The 23,761-nt window shown below is 34.8% G+C and overlaps 3 protein-coding genes across 6 annotated transcripts in view; 2 read left to right on the top strand and 1 right to left on the bottom strand.

Moving 5' to 3' along the window:
* LOC128228300 (rho guanine nucleotide exchange factor 17-like) overlaps positions 1 to 13,462 on the top strand; it is a 45,999-nt gene extending 32,537 nt beyond the window's left edge. For 3 of the 4 annotated variants that reach the window (XM_052939535.1, XM_052939533.1, XM_052939534.1), the window contains exons 13-23: positions 335 to 426; positions 1,375 to 1,448; positions 1,998 to 2,200; positions 3,725 to 3,969; positions 4,612 to 4,738; positions 5,121 to 5,207; positions 5,985 to 6,052; positions 6,515 to 6,663; positions 7,087 to 7,261; positions 7,676 to 7,849; positions 8,439 to 13,462. In XM_052939535.1, coding sequence (XP_052795495.1) covers positions 335 to 426; positions 1,375 to 1,448; positions 1,998 to 2,200; positions 3,725 to 3,969; positions 4,612 to 4,738; positions 5,121 to 5,207; positions 5,985 to 6,052; positions 6,515 to 6,663; positions 7,087 to 7,261; positions 7,676 to 7,849; positions 8,439 to 8,746 — 1,702 coding nt within the window. In that variant the 3' untranslated portion in view covers positions 8,747 to 13,462. The remainder of the gene's footprint in view (positions 1 to 334; positions 427 to 1,374; positions 1,449 to 1,997; positions 2,201 to 3,724; positions 3,970 to 4,611; positions 4,739 to 5,120; positions 5,208 to 5,984; positions 6,053 to 6,514; positions 6,664 to 7,086; positions 7,262 to 7,675; positions 7,850 to 8,438) is intronic. The other variant, XM_052939536.1, reaches the window with a different exon arrangement.
* A 1,560-nt stretch (positions 13,463 to 15,022) lies between these two features.
* LOC128228303 (40S ribosomal protein S3) lies at positions 15,023 to 23,578 on the bottom strand. The gene is made up of 5 exons (XM_052939539.1): positions 23,493 to 23,578; positions 22,868 to 23,092; positions 22,591 to 22,685; positions 16,743 to 16,930; positions 15,023 to 15,254 (listed from the first exon to the last, which is right to left on the bottom strand). The coding sequence occupies exons 1-5, from the start codon at positions 23,520 to 23,522 to the stop codon at positions 15,061 to 15,063; spliced, it is 732 nt and encodes a 243-aa protein (XP_052795499.1). The 5' UTR covers positions 23,523 to 23,578; the 3' UTR covers positions 15,023 to 15,060.
* Positions 23,573 to 23,761, top strand: part of LOC128228302 (cathepsin O-like) — a 27,660-nt gene continuing 27,471 nt past the window's right edge. The window contains exon 1 of the mRNA XM_052939538.1: positions 23,573 to 23,729. Coding sequence (XP_052795498.1) covers positions 23,622 to 23,729 — 108 coding nt within the window. The 5' untranslated portion in view covers positions 23,573 to 23,621. The remainder of the gene's footprint in view (positions 23,730 to 23,761) is intronic.

Below are 23,761 nucleotides of genomic sequence, written 5' to 3'. Positions count from 1 at the left end.
CAGTCCGTGTCAGCATGCATGAATGAATTCCTTGGCCATAACTCAAAAACCTTTCCAAGATATTTTAATGAAACTTGGTATACATGTTGCCTTGGCCATAATTCAGAAACCTTTCAAAGATATTTAAATGAAACTTGGTACACATGTTGCAAGAGACAAAACGTACATGTATAGCAATGCCAATAATCCTGGCTCTAATAATTGTTATCGTAAAAGTTATGCCCCTTTTTCAACTAAAAAAACCCAGATGAGTGTTGGTGTTTGCTCCATGGTGTTTTTTTATGGTCAGTTGACGCAAGCTCTAATTAGACCTCAAAACCTTGTGTGTTTTCAGGGAAGGAGTTACAAACCTTGAAGTGAACTTTGTGTCTGTGGAAAAGCGCACCAGCTGGGAATCTACATTCCTTGATGCAAAACAGAAACTATGTAAGGAGCTGGGGCCGTATTCATAAAATATATTGAGTCATTTCTTAACTTAAGTCAATTTCCTGAAGTTTTCGTAGTCAAAAAAAAGAAAAGCATTTGTGTTGTTTTTTTCTTAATAAAAGTATGAATTTGAATCAAATCAATGAAAATAAAGTGTTTCAGATATTATGAAGCATTAATATCATTTGATAAGTGAGAAAATGAACTAAAAAAATGGCTAAATTAGGAAATGAATTCAGATGTTAAATGAATACCAGCCCTATACTATTCTGTAGTTGGTATATTTTAGTTATAAGATATTTCTAGTGTACATGTATTTGTTGTCCAGGGTCTATATTCATAAAACATCTTAAGTAATTTCTTAACTTAAGTCAATTTCCTGAAAAAATCATGGTTATATTTAAAGAAAAGTACAAGTGTTTTTAACATAAATGTATGTTTATTACATAACATTAATGACAATAAAGTTTTTTAGATATTACTATTAAAGTTATAAAATGATGTGACCTGTGAGCTACTTAACTTAGGAAAATGAATTAAGATGTTTTATGAATACTGGTCCAGGCCTATATTATTGATGGGTTCCATATTTGAAACTTGTGTTCAGAATTTTCATTGTAGGTATATTGTAATTTTAGACAGTAGCCAATTGTCAATAAGTATAACTCTACTTACTTCAAAGCTTGTGACAAAAATCCATATTTATGTGCCCGTTCATAGAACCAGCCATGTCGCCTCAGTCATTGCAGAGTATTGATCCCTGAATTTGCAAGAACTGTATTTACAGTGACCGCTCTCTAAACATGGATAATGTACAACCAGCTATCACCATACTTGGTGTCCTAAAAATAGGACAGGCCTTTTTTGCGACAGTTGGCACTGTTGTTCTGATTTCTATTTACTAAAGCTTCATACATAGTTTAAAATATTTGTTGTCCTTACTTACAGCCCAGCTGTCTGACAGAAGGGCAGCAGAATTCTTACAGCCCCTACAGATCACCAAGACCCGAGCTGGGATGCAGGTATAATGATTAAGAAATACTTTTAGTTGGGCCTAACTTTAAAAATATCTTTTTTAACAGATATTTCAAAATTAGAAAGAAAAATATATCCATTATACCAAAAGAATGTATAAAAATCAAATACTGTCAAAGCATGATGGCTCGATATTGCTTGGCTCAATTCTCGTTGGCTCGAACTGGATGTAAAGGCCTGATATATTTTTTTAACCTTTTTGCAAGCATTCCTGCTTGGTCAGATAATCACGAGGCTCGAACAATTTGGCCGATGCATGGCATATTGAGTCAACAGGTTTCAACTGTATGTCTGAAATGAAATTAAAAATATACAAAGGATTTCAGTATAAAAACAAATACAAATCAGATATGTCAAATTAAAATTAAAAATATGTCTAAGATACCAATGATTGAAATAAGCTGATACTTGTTTCTTTCTCTGAAGTGAAATCTGTTCTCAGGTGCCAATTATGTACTGATATGCTACAAAGTGATAATTCAGTTACTGAGAGTATATATTTTGTTATAATCGTTCCTTCATTAACGTAATTCCAGTTCTCCTGTGCTGCCCCAATTGATGGCGTGAACTCCAGCGGGCATCGAGATGTCTGGGTGTGTAACAGCGATGGTTACGTGGGCCACATGTGCTTATTGAGCCTGCAGCCCGAGCCCATAGTCACTCTGAACACACCTGTGCCTGGGTGTAATGCCCGTATATTGTGTATATCTGCTGTGCCTGCTTTGGCTAGCCTAAGGAGGTGAGAATTTGTCATTTATTCATAAAATGTCAGAGTTCAGGAACTAAGCCAGAGATTATTTCAGTTTTAGCTCCTTGAAATACTGTTATTATTTTTTAGCTCGACTATTCGAAGAATTGGTGGGCTATACTACTCGCCCCGGCGTCGGCGTCCGGTTAAAGTTTTAGGCCAAATTGGGATTTTCACTTATAAGTCCAATACCTTTCATTCAATTGAGTTAATACTTCACACAGTTGTTCAGGGCCATCACATGATGAGGTTAGATAACTCCATATTATTCTTTACAAAGATTATGGCCCCTGATTGACTATGAAACTTAGGTTAAAGTTTTAGGGCATGTTGGGATATTTATACTTCTATACCCTTTGTTCAATTGACTTAATACTTCACACAGTTGTTCAGGACCATCACACAATGAGGTTACATAACTCTATATTATCCTTAATACAAGTTATGGCCCCTGATTGACTTAGGTTAAAGTTTTAGGGCAGGTTAAAGTTTTAGGGCAAGTTGGGATTTTCATTTAAAACTACAATACCATTCATTCAATTGACTTAATACTTCACACAGTTGTTCAGAGCCATCACACAATGAGGTTAGATAACTCCATATTATCTTTTATACAAATTATGGCCCCTGATTGACAATGGAACTTAGGTTAAAGTTTTAGGGCAGGTTGGGATATTTATTAATAACTTCTATACCCTTCATTCAATTGACTTAATACTTCACACAATTGTTCAGGACCAACACCCAATGAGGTTACATAACTCCATATCCTTAATACAAGTTATGGCCCCTGAATGACTAAGGTTAAAGTTTTAGGCAAGTAAAAGTTAAGGGCAAGTTGGGATTTTAATAAAAAACTTCTATACCTATTCATTAAATGCACTTAATAAAATTCAAAATTATTTACGACCATCTTACAACAAGAAACATAACTCCATTTTAACCCTAAATACAAATTATGTCCCTTGAATATCATTTTTTTTAATTTCTTTTGACAGGCACATTTTTACATTCTTAACCAATTTTTTTACCAAGGGAAAACAAGGAGGGCTATACTATACGGCCCTTGATTTTTTTTTAAATTTTATTTTAATTTCTTTTGAAAGGCATATTTGTATTTTCTTTACCACATTTTCATAATGGGAAATCAAATTATTTGAATGACTTGCATCATTTTTCGGGTGGTGGGAGGGCAGCATCAACGTCACCTAATGTATTGAATAATTTTAGTTAGGTTTGACATAAATCGACCGAACTTGGTAATATTACATTGTTATTGTATTCACTTCTAAGTCAAAGCGGGGAAGTCGAGCGCGCTGTCTTACGACAGCTCTTATGTTACCAATATGGTCATGGCCATACCATTATGACAGCATTTTCTGAATGCAGCAATGCAGTTGTTCCAAATTTGTTGAATTTAGTGAAGATTTTAATTGACAATGGGACGAAAAATATTTTGAAAACAAATACTCTTAAATTTCAAATCTAAACATTTATATTCTGATATCGTCTCAGGAAAAGCAGCTGCAAACGTTACAGTAAGCATGGCCCTCCGTCACCCATGGGTGAATGTGGTCCGCGGATCTCTGTAGAAGAGGTGGACTCTGCAATCACTGAGGAGGATCCGCGGCCTGATGAATTCTTCCCGTCTGATTTCCCCGTAGATGAGGTCAGCGAGGAAGGGTACCAGTCTGATTCGAGCTCTAGCGATGATGAGACTGACGATGATTATATTGCCACTCGTAAACTATATGTTGAAGGTATGTGAAATGAAATTGGAAGCACTTTAGAGATGGTAGCTGTGGTAATGTTCTTGATAATGTATTCTTGTAGAAATAATGTACTGCTGAATTGGCTTGTTGCAAGTTCTACTAAAACCTGTAATGAATCAAACTTTTACTTTATCAAATGTTTTGTTTGCTGTAAAAAGACAGTCATTACTGTGAATTTTGTTGTAAGAGGCAGGCAAAATAACCATAACTAGTAATTTTCATAGCAAACTTTTACTCAAAGTGTCCATCTACATTGTCAAATGGTCCAGAAGGTCAAGACATGAATAAATAATGTGTGTTGTAAATTGGCCATATTTGTTGTCGCATCCACTACAAGAGTCCATCCCCAACTCACTTTGGTCCAGGAGGGCCAGCCTTGATAACACAGCCAGGTACTTGGAGTCAATATAAGATCAAGTCTACCACGTGGTTCATATAAAAAAAATAATCTGTATATTATTAGCTCACCATATTTTTCATTGCTGACTTTTGACTCAAAGAGTACATTCACATCTTCTAGTGGTTCTGGTGCCTGACAATAGGATAGGAACAAGTCTATTTTTTTGCTCAGAACTAAGATTTGAGAAATCTTGTTAATGTTTTGCTAACTCACTTTATTTTTTATTGTAGACTTTGATGCTAAGCGTCCATCCACATCATCTGGCAGTACGGGAGGGCCAGACTCCATAACAACGACCGGTGCCTGGCACCAGGATAGAAACAAGTCTACTATGTGGCTGGGGACCGAGGATGGATGGTGAGTATAGTTATGAAATGTCTTAAATGAGCTAAAATCATCACACCAAAAACTCGAGCCTACATACAGATAGGTGGAGTGAAAAGATATGTCTACTATTAAATTAACTTTAATAGAATCATTTCATGTTCACCCCTCGATACATGTTTCTACTGTCAACAATTCTCAATATACTGAACAAAAAAGTGAAAGCAAATCTGTAGAGGTTAAACTTGAAGGAAATTTAATAATATTATTGTATTCCACTAATAGATATTACAAAATGATATGAAATCTAATTTGCCGAAGCCATTTTTAGACTAGTGTATACATAAACTATTGTGCTAAAAATTGTACAAAAACAAAATCTTGGTTTATTGAATAGATTTCTTTCTCATTCCAGCATTCACATATTCCAATGTACAGACAATATCAAAACAACAAAGAACAAGTTGAAGATCCAGCTGGGCTACCCTGTCTACTGTATACTGTGAGTAGCAAACATAATTTTGATTGCATTATGAGCATGATTATTACTTCACAAACAAATTAATAGCATTTATAAGTGTTGGTCAGATTTTTTGAACGAAACAGTTTATTATGATATATATAAAATGAAGTGTTTACGGAACTTTATGATAGATAATACGAATTGTGAAAAACATCAGAGTAAAATCCGATCCATTTTTTCAAAATATGAGTTTGAAGATATTTATGAAATCAGTCTAAAATGAACTTGAGAAAATTGTCAAAAACTTCATATGATTCATAGTATGCAGGCAAGAATTTCAATCATGCTCTTGGAGAATAGGCGCATACTAACTTCAGCAAAACAGGTGTTTGAAGATTTTAAGATCAATCCTGAAATCCGGATTGGGTGCTTTTAACTTCAGACCCTTTTAAAGTTGTTATTGCTGAAACATTTCGCATCAAGAACAGTAGGAAGTACCTCTGAATAAGTAATGAATATAAATGTCTTTGGAAACAAGTTCAAAGTGGTCTAAGCCCATTTACCCTCCTTTGGGTATGAATCTCTCATACTCAAACAGACCCTCGGCTATTTTACAGGATTGACATTGATCAGCTGTTAGAACCCCTGGTCAAATGGAAAAAAACTTTAAACAAAATTAATGCCATTCAATGAATGAGAATAAAAGTCATAATTTGAGCTGCAGAGCATAATTGTCCATAATGGTACCAGTAGGTTGTTCATAAAAAAATAAGAATTGTTTTTTTAGCAATAACCATTGACCATTTGGTATTTCAGCTATCTGGACAACAAAGTGTTCGTTTCCTTGTCCAACGGTGATCTCATTGTGTACAGACGGGACTCGGGTCAGATATGTATTTATTTGATACAATTCTACATAAGCAGCTGAAAAAAAAAAATTAAAAAATCCATGAAGTTCAAACTTCTCCCATGGGCCTAACACATTTTTGTTTAAAGTTGAGAGAGAATGAGTAAAATATTTGTGGCATAAAAGTTTTTGAAGAATACTAAAAAATATAATAAAGTATTTGTGGAACGAAAGATTTGAAGAACAAAAACAAAACATTTCATTATGGTTAACAAAACTTTCCATTGTAAAATGCTAAAAAAACTAATTTTTGTAAGAGTATTTCAATCTAGCAGTCTAAAATGCAATTGGTCAAACTTCCATTTCCACACGCCGAGCTAGCCATCAATATGCTTGCAGAAAACTGAATATCATTTTTTATATGACAGAGAAATACTGGAACTAAGCTCTACATGATTAATTAAACGAAAATCTATTAAACCATCCTTTTTCTTTTTAGATGGTCTTTGGGATACAGAGAATCCCTACACACGGGCGATCGGCAGTGTAACGGGCCCTATAGTGCGAATGTTGGCTGTGGCAGGAAAACTCTGGTGTGGTCGACAAAACTCCATCTGTGTGATAAACCCACTTACACTTAGTATCGAGGTGAGGCTCCAAATAGTTGAAGTGAATTGAATGTGTTTGTTAGAAGGGATAATATCTTGAATGTATGAATGTGTACAAATTGCATTGAAATGTGTATAAATGTCTTAAGCAATTTCAATAGGGGTCTTAAGACCATAAACCTGATAAGAACATATTCAAACAAATATTTCAGGATTGATGATTTTCAGTCTGTCATAATTACTCTGTTCAACTTCAAGACAATGGAATTGACTATCAAGTGTGAAATGTGTGAAATATAAAGGCTGTTTTTCGACATAAATATTATGAAAGATGAAATATGTTGCCTCAACTGACTGAAGATAACCTAAGAAAATTTGGAGTCAGTTTTCAGTTGGTTGCGAAAAACTTAAATTAGATACTGTGTCTGTGAATTATGCCCAGCTAAAAAATTTGATATTTCAGAAGACGTTCCAAATGCACCAGGACAGTAATCGCAGCGTGCAGTGTATTGTGAACTCCGGCCAGGGAGTGTGGATAGCAGCCCAGCAGAGTTCCAAGGTGCTACTGTATCATGCGACGTCGTTCGAGTTTCTACTAGAAGTCAATATTGCGCTGGCTGTCAATCAGAAACTACAATGTAAGAATTGCTAACATATGGTTGTTTCTTTATTTGTTGTTAGTATTAACACTCTAGTATGCTTTAAATTTGAAGTCAGGAGAGTCCTCAAAAGGGCTTTTAAAAAGCCAGTTTTGTTTCTGCGGCATAGTGCTTTATCCCCTTTGTCGATCTTAAGCGTCCCCAAAACCCATCGCCTAAATGATTTCAGCCCTTCAGCTGCCAGAAGCTGTATTCAATAACCAACTTTAATTGAACTTTAATTTAACATTAGAATCTTAAGTGTTTTGATTGACCTGTATATTTAGCTGACCAATATGCTGAGTGAAATTTCTGAGGCATGTCTAAAGATAAGGATAAGATCAATATTGAATGCTGGCCCAGGTCAAGCACATCCATGTTAAAATAAACTTTTTAAATTAATTTCTTTTATAGCTGCTGATGACATAATCCGTCAACACAAAGCAGCTTGCCTGAGAATCACGGCGCTGCTGGTGTGTAAGGACCTGTTGTGGATTGGCACGAGTGCAGGGGTCATTCTTACTGTCCCTGTGCCAAAAATAACCTCTACAACGAGTAAGGGCAGTCTTACAGCACCCACAGTCACCGGTAAGTATTGTATGGGTTCAAGTGGGCTTTGGCTTATATAAGAATACAGTGCTCCTAACAATTGTTTCCTTAAATTGTAATTGTCAATCTTGAACCCACAGAGGCTCAATTTAATAAAAAAAAAATCAGGGGGTAGGGGCATGCCCTTAGATCCTAAAGCAAGTAACTTTTAGATTTTGAGTTCAACAAAAATTTACTTAGAATTCTTCAATACTACTACATCAAATGAGGGCAAAAAGTTCAGTAGTGGTTGCTTGGCTTCATAATAGTAAGTACAAGTTCAACACAAGTTTAGGGTGGTCTAGTGGTAAAGATGTCGGCCTCTCACCCAAACGGTTTGATCATGACAAGAGGTATCTTCTCATGGCCTCTCAAAATGGACATCACAACTGGTTTCTACCCAGGATTTGGAATCAAGTGTGATTTTAGAAGATGTCAGCTTTCTTCACAATTGAGTTAAAAGAAATAAGTATGCAATGAGTTTAAACTGAACAAACCAATACAAGTTTTTATGATACTACAATATGCAAGAAAAATATTTCTTGTTACTTGTCAGTTTTGTAATTTTACAATTTCTGTTTTATTGTAGGTCGTGTTCATGGTCACACAGGTCACGTACGATTCCTAACATGCGTCGAAATGTCCCCTATCAACATGCCACCAATATTGGGCAGCGGGAAAACCCGTGCTGACACAGCAAATAACAATCGAGACCCCCCGTCCCCACATGATATCAGCAAGCGTAGATCGTCAGTCGCTACTATGACCGCGGCACTGGCGACAAGGATGTTGGTTATAAGTGGTGGGGATGGTTACGAAGATTTTCGAACGAACGTTGTGAACGAGTCAGCAGGAAAGGATGATAGTACAAATCATTTACTTTTGTGGCAAGTTTGATGAGAATTTCTTGTGGGACTGTATGGAATAATTTGGTGAAAATGAGATGATAAAATTAAATATATTGGTGCAAGTGGTAATGTGCAGTGTTCACCTGTTTGGTTGACTGATTGTCGGTGATACTTTGTAAGAAATGTAATCAAGTTTAGCTGTAACTAGTCGTGGTTAAGATGTTTATAAGAAATACTCTTTCATGAAGAGTAAAGCGCCTGTTGTACTGTTTACTGTTGTTAAATGTTGATGTTTGTTTTTGATAATTTTTACAATAAAATTGTTCACTAGGAGATCTGAATAACTCTTATGATATTGAATGACCCATCTGATTTTTAATATTTATACAACTTACTAACTCTTAAAAATGACTGCTTTTTTATATGAATTTAGATTATATGTCATGATTGTATTTTAAGTCAAATTCTGATAATGTACATAAAAGTCTTTACCTAAGATTTCTTTAAATAGCAATATGCATGTTTCATTGCCATCTAAAAATTTACTGAAGCCTTCATATATCTGTTTGAAAATAATATTGTTCGTGCAATTATATATAAAAAAATATTGTTTAAACATGGTAAAGTTATAACATACATGTGTTAACAGTAATTTTGCATTTAAATGTTGATGTCAAAAAGATCATTTATGTATTATCTGTCTCATTTTAATCATAGGTGGCAGTGTCAGTCAGAGATGGTTTAAGAATGTTTTTTAAGATATCCCCATTGTCAAATACCTCTGTAACACTACTGAGCTATGCTTTGTTGTGTACTGTGGGAGATATGTCTTGGAAAATTTTGTAATCAGAAATAATTTATGTGGCAATTTTATTGGTTCTGCAAGGAAACCGCTCTTGAAATCTTCTGATGCACAGACACTTGTACTAATGTTTTCCCGTAGAAAAAGTATTCTGGTGAAAGCTCGAATTGAACTGAGTCCGCCTGATCACTACAAGTTATAGCAATTTAGACCACTCGCCTGTGGAGATAACTGACAGTAAAGGGTTATTGAAGAGTATTTAATTGTAACATGCCGTTTTATTGGTTCATGCATATTCATATAAAGGAGATTTTGTTAGTCAATTTCCCCACGGTATGTATGAAGTGTAATGGCAGAAGTACCATGGTTGCCGACAATGAGATATCCATAAAAGAGTTTAGTTCCTGGAATTAAGCATACACATAAAAATCCTTCTTCAGTATTTTACTCTTTATTCTGTGGTAACCAAGAAAATTAAATCCATTTTTATATAATCTGTCTCATGTTAACCATAGGTGCCAGTTTTAGTCGGAGATGGTTGAAAAATGATTTGGAATATATATCCAAAACATATTTTTTTCACCATTTCTGACTGATACTGTCTCCTGTGGTTGTAACTAGTATTTTGAATCTAGGTGCTATATTATATGTTATACTTCAAACATTTTGATGGTTTTAATGTTAATTTATATTATTTTTATATCATAAATATGAGTCTGTGAAATGGTGCTACAGGATTTTCTATGCAATCTTACATTTATTTTACGAAATTAAAGAATATAAAATGTTTTTATGTATGCCATTTTATACACTCGTCTTTTTTAAATTTTCATTGAAAAAAGTTGGGGTATTGTTATAGCCTTGGTGTTGTGGGGTTACCACAAGACTTTGACCTTGGGCATGCACAAGAACTGTTCAGGATATTCAACTGAAACTTGGTACTTACGTTGCCAGAGACAATATCCACATGATTGACCCTGCCCATGACTCTTGCCTTAGTAATTGTCATGTTAAGCCCCTTATTAGACATTGTTAACCAGACGAGCGTTGTTGTTCACACCGCGGCAGTCTTGTTTGATCTGTTATTTAACTAAATGTCCTTAAATGATAAATGTAAAAAACTATAATGCCTTTAGTCAATGCCGATTTACCTTCCTGTTTCGATGTCATAAAATCTGTCATATCAAGTTTTTTTGATGTGATGTGTGAATATATTCTGTGCATTTCGTTTTGTAGAATATCGTAATACATATACATGTTTGTATTTTATGAAATACATGTAAAATACATGTATAAATCAGTCACTGACATATGTTATGGTTTTTTGTACCGTACTGCGCCCTTGTGTAGTTTTTACAGTTCTAAACATAATTATATATACTTATTATGTACATTTTACTGTAAATATATGAATCTAGCTAGCCTAGACTCGAATCAGTTGAGTTTTACATACAGGTTTTTTGCGTATTTATATATATTGTAGATCAGATATTTATAATCATTTACTATTTACGAAGCCATATTCACGTTGTTGCTCTCTTCTCTGTGATTTTTGTCTTAAGTTTGTCTTGAGTTTACGACTGTTGTTACGTGTTCTGTCTTTATTGAAACAAAACAGGCGGTGGCCTGCAATAATATATCATAAAATTGATTACCTTTTAAGTGACGAAAATTGTTAATTTTAAAATACCTGAAGGTAGATTAAGTTGAGCCGTGCTGTATAAGGAATCTCTAATGCAAAGGATGATTTGCGAAGAAAAAAAATTAAAGTCTCAATTTACTGCCTTAGTGTTGGTTTTTAGTTCATTTGTTTTTCAAAGAATAAGATGTTGATGTATTGTCATAGATTTTGTGTTGGTTGCAGTCTCGTCGGCATTGTCATCATTGTCAAAAACTTGAACCTTGGCTGTTGCTCAAACAAAAGCGTTAATGATATTTGGATGAAACTTGGTACACATGTTCCCAGAGGCCTTTAGGCCAATTTTTTTGTAAAGCAAGACTGACAAATGATTCTTGAATTTGGCCCCTTTGTGACTAAAAAACTGCAGCAATGAGCTTGGGTTTCACTTTGCAGCATTGTTTAAGATTTGTCTCAAAAGTTCACCTCTTGCTTTGTATAAAAAATGATAATGAGCCATTTTATTAAGAATTTATTTTTGTCACTATCTCTATAACAAATTCACCAGTTTTTCTTTAAATTATTAATCAATTTCATGCTTCTTTTCATGGTACCATGATTTGTGTCCAACTGTGCGTTATTTCTGAAAGACGGTGCCTTTGTATTTTATCAAATTACTGGTTACATAATTTATATGGGCTTTATAAGCACCTCCTGTTATTCAACCATAGTGTTAAAAGGAAACATTTCATATTAGGACATTATAATTATTCGCTGCTGTATTTTTATGTACAACAATTTCGATTTTGATCAACTGAACAGTGTTTTTTATACATTTTATATGCACCTAAAGTATTTTTGTTTTAAACGATTCTTATTTGTATCTCTTTCATAATACAAGGAAACCTTTAGTATTATTACATATGTTTTAATAGCAAAATTCAACTACTTATGCAAATAGATAAAAAAAAAAAAAATGCAACATTTTTTCACTTTTAAAATGACATGATTAACATTTTAGATTTTTTAGAATGTAAAATTCAAACTAACAGTTACCAAGGTGCAAATAAGCAAGCATTAAAAAGAATGACTTTATAATGATGGCATTTTGATATCACTTTTGTGTTGTATTTTTGTAAATGTCCACCGGATAAAAATACAAAAAATAATTAAAAGGTCAATATAATACAATCTTTAAAAGTGACCATTGTGTTTCTATCACATCAGCGTCAGACATGCTGTACTAACTCTTGGAGTGATTAATATTTTTTTTTAACATAGCCCTATTTGTATTGGAAACTTTTTCATGGTTTATAAAGCTATTTAATATTTATAATATAGAATTGCAATCACTTTTACGCCATAATACAAACAATGGGCAGATGTTATAGAGCTTTGTTATTGTTAACAGCATCAATATTAAGTTTAAGAAGTGAAATATTTCATTATGTGCTGATATATTTGAATAAAACAAGCATGGCTGAAGAGTATGAAAAGTACTGCAGATCGCAAATGTGTCCTAGAAACGGGTCAGTAAAGTCAAGATTTGAAAGTGAACAATGATGATGTAAACTGCATGTGCTGATTGTTCAGAACCTTGTTAAAGTTAACAACTTTGTTTAAATTATTGTTGTTAACTTTCAAATCTTTACTGCACTGGAAGTTTAATGGATACCCTTCTAATCTGTAGTATTTATAAGAATATCTTGAGACAACTGTTTCACCTGTTTTTTTATGTAAATATATGAACACATTATCAAAATTTTCACCTTTAAAGCTGCATTCTCACAGATTGAACGTTTTGACAACTTTTTCATTTTTTGTCTGGGAACGAGCCAATCTTTGCGAAAATCCATGGAAACAAGTTATATAAGACTGCTGACAAAAAATTAGATCGCAGATTTTTATATTTAAGTTAAAAAATTGATGTTTTATGCATTTTCCTCAAACCGTAATGGTTTAAGCCATAATACATTAATTTTCGAACGGAAATATGAAAATCTGCTATAATCTGATCTTTTGTCAGCAATCTTAAATTATTGATTTGCAGATATTTACGCGAAAATTTGCTCTTTTCAAGACAAAAAATGAAAGGTTGTAAAAATGGTAAATCTGTGAGAGTGCAGCTTTAACAAAAAGCCCATTTTTAATTTTAACAAAGTTCTGAATACTCGGGCCTTTATATCTTATATGTTTCAATGTACCTCAATGTGTAGTGTTTTAACTGCCTGTTTCTCTGTGATCATGTTTCTCTTGTGCCAGACATACCCCCTGTCCCTATACATGTATTGTTACCGTAAGTATTGTGAACTACACAATGTCAGAAATAAATACCACATTGTTCACCGGTCTAGTCTTTATATTTACCCTTCAACTGACATGATGCCAAAACACCCCCGATATAAATAGCTATAACTGTTAAAGCAATGGAGAGACTTTACTAGTTAGATGATAAACCTGTGTAACCGGGGGTATATATGATTAGACAATACTCCAGTTCTATACGATATATTTGTTGTTATTCATAAGAACCTTGAAACAAATTAAAAATTGCGAAGTTACCTGTGGCTAGAATTTTAATGTCACAGATAGTTCTATTTTGATTGAGATCGTTGCACAAGTAGTGTGCTAGTAGGCCGTACTCGCATATCGCAATATGCCTACACATCTGGCCCCTCTTGTAGGTACAGCACATCTGATAGCAAATACCTATTTTATGTATTTATTCTCTCAGATAAAGACTAGAAGCACCGCAATGCAACGAATCCTGGTTTTTAATTTGGACAATCAAACAGAACAGTCAACTTATTTCTTATTGTAGAAGTCGGGGAAAAAGTAGCAGCCTTTACCTTTATCAAAAAGAGATGGAACTGAAATTTACTCGACTTAAAATACCTTATTTGTTTAGTTTCCATCAATTCTATCTCAAGTTGTTGGGTGGAAACGTATCTTTAAATTTTTAGTAACAGTGACCTTGACCACATAGCCTCAAAAGCAATCCCAAACTGGCTCTTCACAATAGCTACCTACACACCAACATTCATTACTATTCATCAATTATAACTGCAGTCATTGGGAAACCCATTTCTATTTTTAGTAACAGTGACCTTGACTCCACCCACTCAAGAGCAATCCCAAGCGAGTAAGATGAAAACCTGGTTAAAAAGGTTAATTACCAAATCTCGAGCTCTCATCAATCCATACCTCTTGCAATTGCCCTAGAATTATGATTTTAACCAACTGACCTTTAACTTAATTGCAATTATCTACAGGTCAATGTTACAACTACCTACAAATCGATTTACTCCCCTATATAAAGGTAAAACCTAGTCGATGCTTCCAGATGTGTCAAATGTCAGATATCAGAGCCATTATTGTGTTGATTCCACAAATGTTCACATTCTGTTCGAACATATTAAGGTCAATGCAACAGAACTGCTTTTAGAATTTAGAAACAACTTGAGCACAAATACTCTTCATATCAGTGCGACTTTTCAACATACACTTGCTAAGGTAAAAGCCATACCAAGGATTCAAAGGTCAGATTGCATTTTTTTTGTGCCAGCTCCATAACTTGACAAAGAGTATTGTTTGAAAGATTTTGAAAATACAGGGCACAAGTAGTAGAGAAATGCTAAGCATATGCTCCAGCCACATACCTTCAAGGTAAATGTATATCTATGGTCAAAGGTCTTGCAAGATATATTTAACAACACATAGGATACTTAACTAATAGTCTCAACATAATCTCTGCAGTGACACTTCAAGCATGTTCATAATGTTACACATTTGACTTAATGATGACACAGCCAATTTATATTCATTTGACCCCCAAAAAGTTCTCTTTCATGCCTTGGAACATTCTACACAGCTTCATTTAATTAATCTAAAAACAACAACACCAATTTCTCTTTGTCAGGATTTATCACATAACAAGTACAGTCTACATGATGGGTTGTGGAGGCGGCTGGGCCGGATCCTGGGGCTTGGCGCCCTTCTGTTCGCTGTAGGGCTGGGCAGGCACCACTTCGTCCTTGGGCTCCACAATGCTGACGTGGTCAGGTAGTGGCTTCTTGGGCCCGATCTTGCCAGTAGCGTCCCATGGCAACATGATTTTAACCTTGATGCCCAACACACCTGGAAATACATTTGATAAATATTTAAAATACAATCTACTTTTCAGCCAATGAAATTGCAGATATGCTATCATTAAGCACTAGACTTAATCATTAAGAATTTCAACTTTCCCAGGTATTAAAAGGTCCGCTTAATGACTCTCATCAGATACACACTCCCTGCGTCAGAATTTGCGTTGACAATGTGTCAGCCAATGAAGCAGTATTCAAAGACAGTAAGATGACCTGAAGTAATATTTGAATGATTAAGAAGGACTTGTTCGCTGCACTCACTCCTCACATGCATAATTTGAATGTTACTTCATGTCATCTAACTATTACATAGTAACTAAGAGCGTGAAAAAAAAGAATTCTGATCAAATCAGCCTTGTGAAACATATAAGTGAACATTTAAATAAAAATTTACGCTTTTGGGATTAAACAAGCAAAAAACGATGCCAGTTTTTGGTTTGATATAGTAATTTACTGCAAAGATTGCGCCAGTTTTAAGGAGAAAATTGGGTTCCTAAGCAATTATTGCAGATTGCACAGGTTTTCACGAAGAGAAAAATTACATTTTCGTCATTCACAGTAAAGACTGAGATGGTGTTGAAAGTACCGTATCAGTAGAATCATGCCATGCTACGCAACTAAGTTACACCAGTCTATATTAAAATAGATGCTATTTATTCTTTCATGATATTGAGAACAAAACTATTCCACATCATCATGATAGCAGAGCACAAATAATATACATAGAAAATATAACTCTTCTTGGCAAATGTGCAACTCCATTCCAGTTTTAATAAGGGTCTTACAGTAAATATGTCTAAAGCAAACAAAAAATCATTGATGTCATGTTATTTTTCCTGAAAATAGAACTGAGGTTTCCATTGTGTGTTGTTTAAAAGGTCTTCGGTACTTTCCACATAATTTAAAGTTTGTTTTTGGTAAACATGCAGAGCTGGTTTTTTTCATTTGGAGAGTGGGTGCGATTTTGCAAATGTTGACAGAGAAAATTGATCTAATATACATGCATCAAAATACAGTACACAATGAAGTGTCAATAATTAACTACTTTTTTTATTTACATTTGACCTGCATTCATTTTATCAAAGCTTCAATTTTTTGTTGGAAATAAGGGGATTTTTTTGGGGAAAAACAGCATACAGTGGTCGAAATTAGCACAAGCCCGCAAGCCCTACAATGGTAAAATGTCTTTCGGGCTTGCTCAAATTCTGAATTTTATATAGCAGGGCTTGTTCAAAAATTTGATGCCAAGCAATAGTATAATAATTCGGGCTTGTTGATTCAAGTCAAATTTCGATGACTGAGCATATTCCTCAGCTTGGTGTATGGGACCCAATATCAGCCCAAAAGTTATTGAAACCACACTGTTATATGATATGCCAAAAACTGACAATTCAAAAAATTGTTGAGACCAATTTCTGCTTGTTACATTTCATATAGTCCTAATAATAAGTAATTATAAATAGAAACCATTTCTTACCCTGCCTAAGCAGTACGTGTCTGACGGCGGTATCAACGTAGTCATTGATTGGGTCACCAGAGTGGATCATGAGACCGTCCACAAATTTCATGGACTTGGCTCTCTGTCCACGCAGCTTGCCAGACACGACAACCTCGCAGCCCTTGGCTCCAGACTCCATGATGAACCGAAGAACACCATAACAGGCCCTGCAAACAAGAATTAATGAATAATTTCAGCATCATTGTCATCTATGAAAAATGCGGCATTTTCATGCAAAAACAGTCAGCACACCTTTCTGGACACTGCCTGGTACAAGCAGACAAGACACATGTTACTTGTGAACCTATTATGCAATTTATTGTCAGAGGTGCAAATTAATTTGACGCTTATATCAGATAACGACTGCCTTTAATAACTATGCACTTTGCTTAAAAAAAGAATAAAATGATTTGAAGACTATGTGTGATTGCACTGCATAGGTTATCATATGACTTTTAAACGTTCCTATTGGTTTAAAGGTAAAGAATATTTATATCAGGGTGGTTTGGCGTATGATCTTTATAATGATTTGAACATGTTTATGCATTCCAGCAATGCCACAACTCTTAACTGTAAATATCCTGCAAAAAATATACAAGTTTTGTTTAAGCTTTAATTCTATTTGAATTTCAGAAACAATCAATAGAAGCGGAAATCGCATTTAAGCTGGAGTTAAAAAAAATATTATGAAAGAAGTGAAGATGTAGCAGGATGAATGTTTATAAGTAACTCTGTAATATTGAAGAAGAATCATCTATTTTTGTGTTTACTTAATCAAAATTTTCTGGATTAATTTTATTTTGGGTAAATTACTTGAAATATCGTCATGTCGTCGCAGCCGAGCGCATGTTTAGATTGCCAAGCCGAGTTTGGACCAAAATTTAAGTGCATAAACTGCAACTTCTGTGAAAACTCATTCTGCCTGAAGTGTTCTAAATTGAAGTCATCTCTATTCAATGACATAGGGAAGGAATCTAGTGTTCTCTGGCATTGCTCGCATTGCAGGATAGCCATGCCGACAGCCACTAGAATCATGGCAAAACTCTCGGACATGGAAATTAGAATGGAGAACCTTGAGAAAGAAACAAATGGATGTGATAAGGAAATGATTAGACAAGTGCTTAATGAGATGAAGTTTGAAGAAAAAGAGATTGAGGAGAAGAAATTAAATATTGTGATCCATCAACTGAAGGAAAGTGAAAAGAAAGAAGAAGACCTGGACACTGTGTTGGACATCCTTAATGGTACGTTAAACTTGGGGATTGAAGTTGAAAATGTAGTGAGACTGGGGAAGATGTCAGAGGATAGGGACAAACCCAGACCTGTTAGATTTACTGTCGGAGATTTTGATGTAAAGAGGAAAGTACTGAGCAGAGCTAGTGGGCTTAAAAACAATGAGAAATACTCAAGAGTCTTTATCACGCCTGACCTTACTCAAGTGCAGAGGAAGGAAGCGTTTCATTTGCGACAAGAAAAGAGAAGACGGGAAAAAGAAGGAGAGGAATTTGGCGATAAGAAAGGGGAGAATTGTGAAGTTGCCTGGCAGAGATCACAGTTATTCTGCAAGTCAGGGTGGTAGAATCTTTCCCCCCTCCCAGTCTGGGAGAGGCGGGGGTGGCGGACAATGACCATGATGGAGAGAAATATATATGTAAATATGTTCCAGTTAATTGTTCTAAAAGTTCAAGTGTTATAAGTTACAATATAAGTTCAACAAGAGACAAGAAATTGTGTTCTAATAGTGATAATTCTAGTCAGAGAGATGAAAAATCATGCTTTCATGATAACGCTTTAATTTCTTCAAAGAGAAAGAGTGGTAATAGAATTGAAAATAGTACTGTTGATAAAACAAAGCTGATGAACATTGAAGTGGATGTAGATCAAAGTATTGAGGTGAGTGACACTCCTAATTATGAATCTGAATCGACTTTTTTGTATTCTGAGGCTGAGGCTTGTCAGGTGTCTAGTTCCAATTCTGATTCTGACTCAACTGTACTGTTTTCTGCGGATACTGTTCAGGATGATGACTCCATTGACCTATCTTTTGATGCAGACTTATTTGATGACCTTGATCAGAAGAAAAGTGGAGAAGAGTTTCGAATATATTATACAAATGCTGACAGTTTACTGAACAAGATTGATGAATTGGAGACAATTGTGGTTGAAGGAAATATAGACATAATTGTTATTACAGAAACTTTTCCAAAGTCAATGATGGCAACAAGCATTCACAGAAGTCAATATCAACTGAGAGGTTTCCAGTGTTTTACCAGTAATATTAAAGAAAACAGTCGGGGAGTTTTTATCTACATTAGAAATGACATTCCAACAGACTATTGTCAAGTATTGAAAAATTGTGACTTCTTAGAATCTGTTTGGTGTGAAATAAGATTGCAAAATATGGACAAAATACTCATAGGTGCAGTTTACAAATCACCAAATTGTAGTGTGGACAATTATAAGAAATTGAATGATCTTATATCAACTGCAGCAAATTTAAACTACAAAAAGCTGATGATACTTGGAGATTTCAATTTTCCAGAAATTGATTGGAGTGACTGGACAGTTAATAAGAGTGAAACCCATCCGTCTTTTCTGTTTTTGGAGTGTATTAGAGATAACTTCCTAGCACAACATGTTGACAATTTCACCCGGTACAGAGATGGACAAGAGCCCAGCTGTTTAGACCTAATTTTTACGGATAATCTGTCGGTGGTTGAAGACATCAAGTATTGTAATAGCTTGGGTGCTAGTGACCATATTGGTATGATCTTTAAATTACCATGTGAAATTGAAAGAAGACGAGAAGAGTCAAATTATCCAAAATTTTATAAAGGAAGTTATGAAGAAATACGTAAATATTTGTCAGAAGTTTCGTGGCAAGATATAAAGGACATGAATGTGGATGATGCATGGCAATTTATTCTAGGACATATAGGTCACTGTATAGATACATACATACCAAAATCAAGTATTAAGAAAGGAATAATCAAGCCCAAATGGATGGACTATTATTGTCTTAGGAAACTTAAAAAGAAATACCATTTATGGAAAAGATTTACATTTTCACGTAGTTATGTAGACTATCAGGAATATTGTAGAGCTAGAAATCAGGTAACTACAGCCATTCGTTTTTCAAAGAGAAAGTACCAGAAAGGTGTTGTGGAAAGTACCAAAAAGTCTCCAAAGTCGTTTTGGAGTTTTATTAAAGGAGAGACTAAAAGTAAAACCTCAATTGCAGATTTAAAAGATAAGGAAGGGAATACTATAACTGGTGATGCAGAGAAAGCTAGAGTATTAAATGACTTTTTTTCATCTGTGTTTACTACAGAAGGGAATGAAGAAATGCCCAATTTCAGTCGGAAGGTTGATAAAGAAAATTTTATTCATGATGTACACTTTAGTGCAGACAATGTGTTAAAGATTTTGAAAACATTGAATACTTCCAAATCATGCGGCCCAGATAGTTGCCATCCTTACTTTTTGAAAGAATGTGCTGAGGAACTGTATTTACCATTGTATGACTTGTTTGTGAAGTCGATGTCTACGGGAGACGTACCAAACGATTGGAAAAAGGCAAACGTTACTTGTATATTTAAAAAAGGAGATAAGTCTATCCCTGGAAATTATAGACCAGTTTCTTTGACATCCTGTATCTGTAAAATTTTAGAAAGGCTTGTAAGAGAAAAGCTTGTTGCGCATTTGGATTATAATAACTTGCTGTCTGACTGTCAGTTCGGTTTTAGGAAGAATAGAAATACAGTGTTGCAGCTCTTGTCGGTGCTTGAAGAGTGGACAGAAGCAATAGACAATGATATTCAAGTTGATACAATATATTTAGACTTCCAGAAAGCCTTCGATTCAGTACCACACAGAAGACTGTTACAGAAAGTTGAAGCTTACGGTATATCAGGAAATCTATTGAAGTGGCTAGGAAATTTTCTATCAAATAGACTGCAGCGTGTCAATGTAAATGGATGTACCTCAAAATGGAGTAAAGTACTATCTGGTATTCCACAAGGATCTATTTTAGGTCCGATATTGTTTATTATCTTCGTTAATGATATACCAGAAGTTTTAAGAGGACTGTGTAAGCTTTTTGCAGATGATTGCAAGGTTTATAGTGAGATAAGATCCAAAAAGGATCAAGACCAACTTCAAAATGACATTGACAATTTGTGTGAGTGGAGTAGCAAGTGGCTGCTTAAATTCAACATAGATAAGTGTAAAGTAGTGACATATGGTAATGAAAAATTGATAAATACTTATACAATGAGTGATACAAATGGTGAGACTCACGAACTGACTAGAGATAATCAAGAGAGAGACTTGGGAATATTATTCACATCAAATTTGAACTTTGATCAACACATAAACAATATAGCTAACAAAGCAAATAGTATAATTGGTCTAGTTAGAAGAAAGTTTACGTACATGAACAAGGACCTATTCTTAACTCTGTACAAGGCACTGATAAGATCACATTTGGATTATGGAAATTTAGTTTATTACCCTACAACAAAGAAGTGTAAGCAGATCATAGAGAATGTCCAACGCAGAGCTACAAGACTTGTTCCTGAGCTAAAAGGGTTGACGTATGAGGAACGTTTGTGTGAATTAAATCTTACAACTCTCGAATACCGACGTAAAAGATATGATATAATCCAGGTTTACAAAATAGTGCACAATATTGACAACATTGATATAAATAATTTCTTCACATTTGCTGAAAATGTTGGTACCAGAGGACATAATCTAAAACTGAATCAGAGACAAGCCAAGAAAGGAAGAAGAATGAATGCATTTGGAATAAGAACAGTTTCTACTTGGAATAATTTACCAGGAGAACTGGTTAACAGCACAACATTGCTTACATTTAAAACAAATCTCGATAAGCTTTGGCGACCCAACCGCTTTGACATATCATCAATATACTAAGACAAAGTTACTGAGATACAAACCCGGAAGTGGAGACAGTTTACTGAAGAAGATGCAAGGGTATCTATTTAGCCTTCGGGGCTATAAAATTGCCCTTACAGACCAAGTAAGTAAGGGATTGCTGATCAATATTTACTCTTGTCTGATCTGACCTAGTTCTGGCTTCCATAACTTTAATGTTGATATTTTTTTTTTTGATGTTTACAACACATTAAAGTTATGGCGTAACCCCCATAGTAAAGTCAACCAGAATCAATTGAGTGCAATGATGCAATGCAATCACATGACCATGATGACGTAGATGGATTCTATTTATAGTATCGGATTCACATTGTCCATTTAGTTGAATCCAATTGCAGTAAGGCTGAAAATACCTTTTGAGAAGTAAAAACAATTGATTTATTCCAAATTTGTAATTAGTTATTTACTAATTATTCAAAATTGAAAAAATAAACACTACATTTGTGAGGTCAAATGTAGGTCACATGGGTATTTTCTGAAAATCTTGGTGTCACGTGATTAAATTTGAACACAACTATGACCTAAATTAAGGAATGCATATAATGGGATTTTACTACGGCATTCTCTTCAGCTAACACGTCCAAAAAGGTAATATATAACATGTTCACTGAAGTTCTTTAGCTAGATCTGACCTAGTTTTTGACCCAATTGACCAATATTCATACATGTCCTTAATATCATCACAAAATATGTACTAAGACTCGTAGGCTTCTATTTGAATTAACAACACTTCAACCACCCGCTGAAATCCCAATGGATGTACAAAAAAAATTAACGACGCTTTTTGACTTTGAGTCATTAAGATACCGGAAAATTAGATACATCATGGAAAACTTTCGTCCTTGTGATTATCCTTAAATATATATACCTTCTGACAGCAAGGCCTCCGATAAGTTTGTATCTGAGGGACTCGCACTGAGCGATGGCACACAGACCTCTGGTGGCAACCTTCTCAGCGTACAGCTGCAATAGAACAGTATTTTCAGCAAAGCTGTCAAGTGACTTGAAAAATTATTTGCTGAGGACTGGTTCAGTTAGATATATCTTTAAAAAACAGAAAATCATTGCTTAGGTAAAAGGGCTCTAATGTTGTAACATTACACAGCACTATGTTACATGCAAGGTTCTGACGAGTTTGACATTACCTCAACAGTGCCCTCTGGGAAGCCGAATCTCTTCTGTACAACAGATGTGAGTTCTCTGATTCTCCTGCCCTTCTCTCCGAGCACATTCTGTGTGCGTGTGGCTAGAATAATGATTTCAGTACGGGTTGGGGTGACGCGCACTTCCACACCACTGTATCCATCTTCAGCAAGTTCTCTGGTCAGGAAGTTGTTCAATTCGGCCTTGAACACTCCGTCCGCAACGAACTGAAAATTATGTATACTGCGTTACTTCGATAGAACTTGTATGATTAATAAAAACATAACAAAAATCAAAATTAACAAGTGGAACAAGAAATGTCAACATTAGAGAGAAAATCAAAGACGGAAATGAAGAAGCAAATCAAGATAATACTCATTGACGAGTCATACCGATGTTTACATTATAGGCCAAAAACTTAAATAAATGAGTGCACTGGCTGTCAGAAAATGGAGGATGTATAAAAGTACGAATAGTTCATGCCCAAGATATATCGGTTGCAATCACAAAATCTGGGATGAAATGTCTTCTTTGTGATGTATGACAGTCTAGTTAAATATGTATACTAATTTAATAACTGACTAATAAGAACATTTATTCGAACATATGAGTGTTTAAGCTTAAAACCTTTCGCTTCTTGCTGATATTTGTTGTCATCTTGAAACAACTACCGGAAAAGGAAGTACATGCGGCGTGCGCAACAGAATTTTCGCGGAAAACCTTCTATGGTCGCTCTTCATCCGTGTTGTTAACAAAATGCAGACCACTTTAGTTTATGTCACCATTTCTCTTTGGCATTTCAACTATAACCTGGCGTTTGTAAGACAACATCATGAAGATATTGGAGGCATTCATGATTACTACGTTCGTACAATTTAAGCCTGTGTATTCCTCAA

The sequence above is a fragment of the Mya arenaria genome, chromosome 3, assembly GCF_026914265.1.
Source record: "Mya arenaria isolate MELC-2E11 chromosome 3, ASM2691426v1".
NCBI lineage: Eukaryota > Metazoa > Mollusca > Bivalvia > Myida > Myidae > Mya > Mya arenaria.
This window is presented reverse-complemented; position numbering and strand designations above follow the sequence as displayed.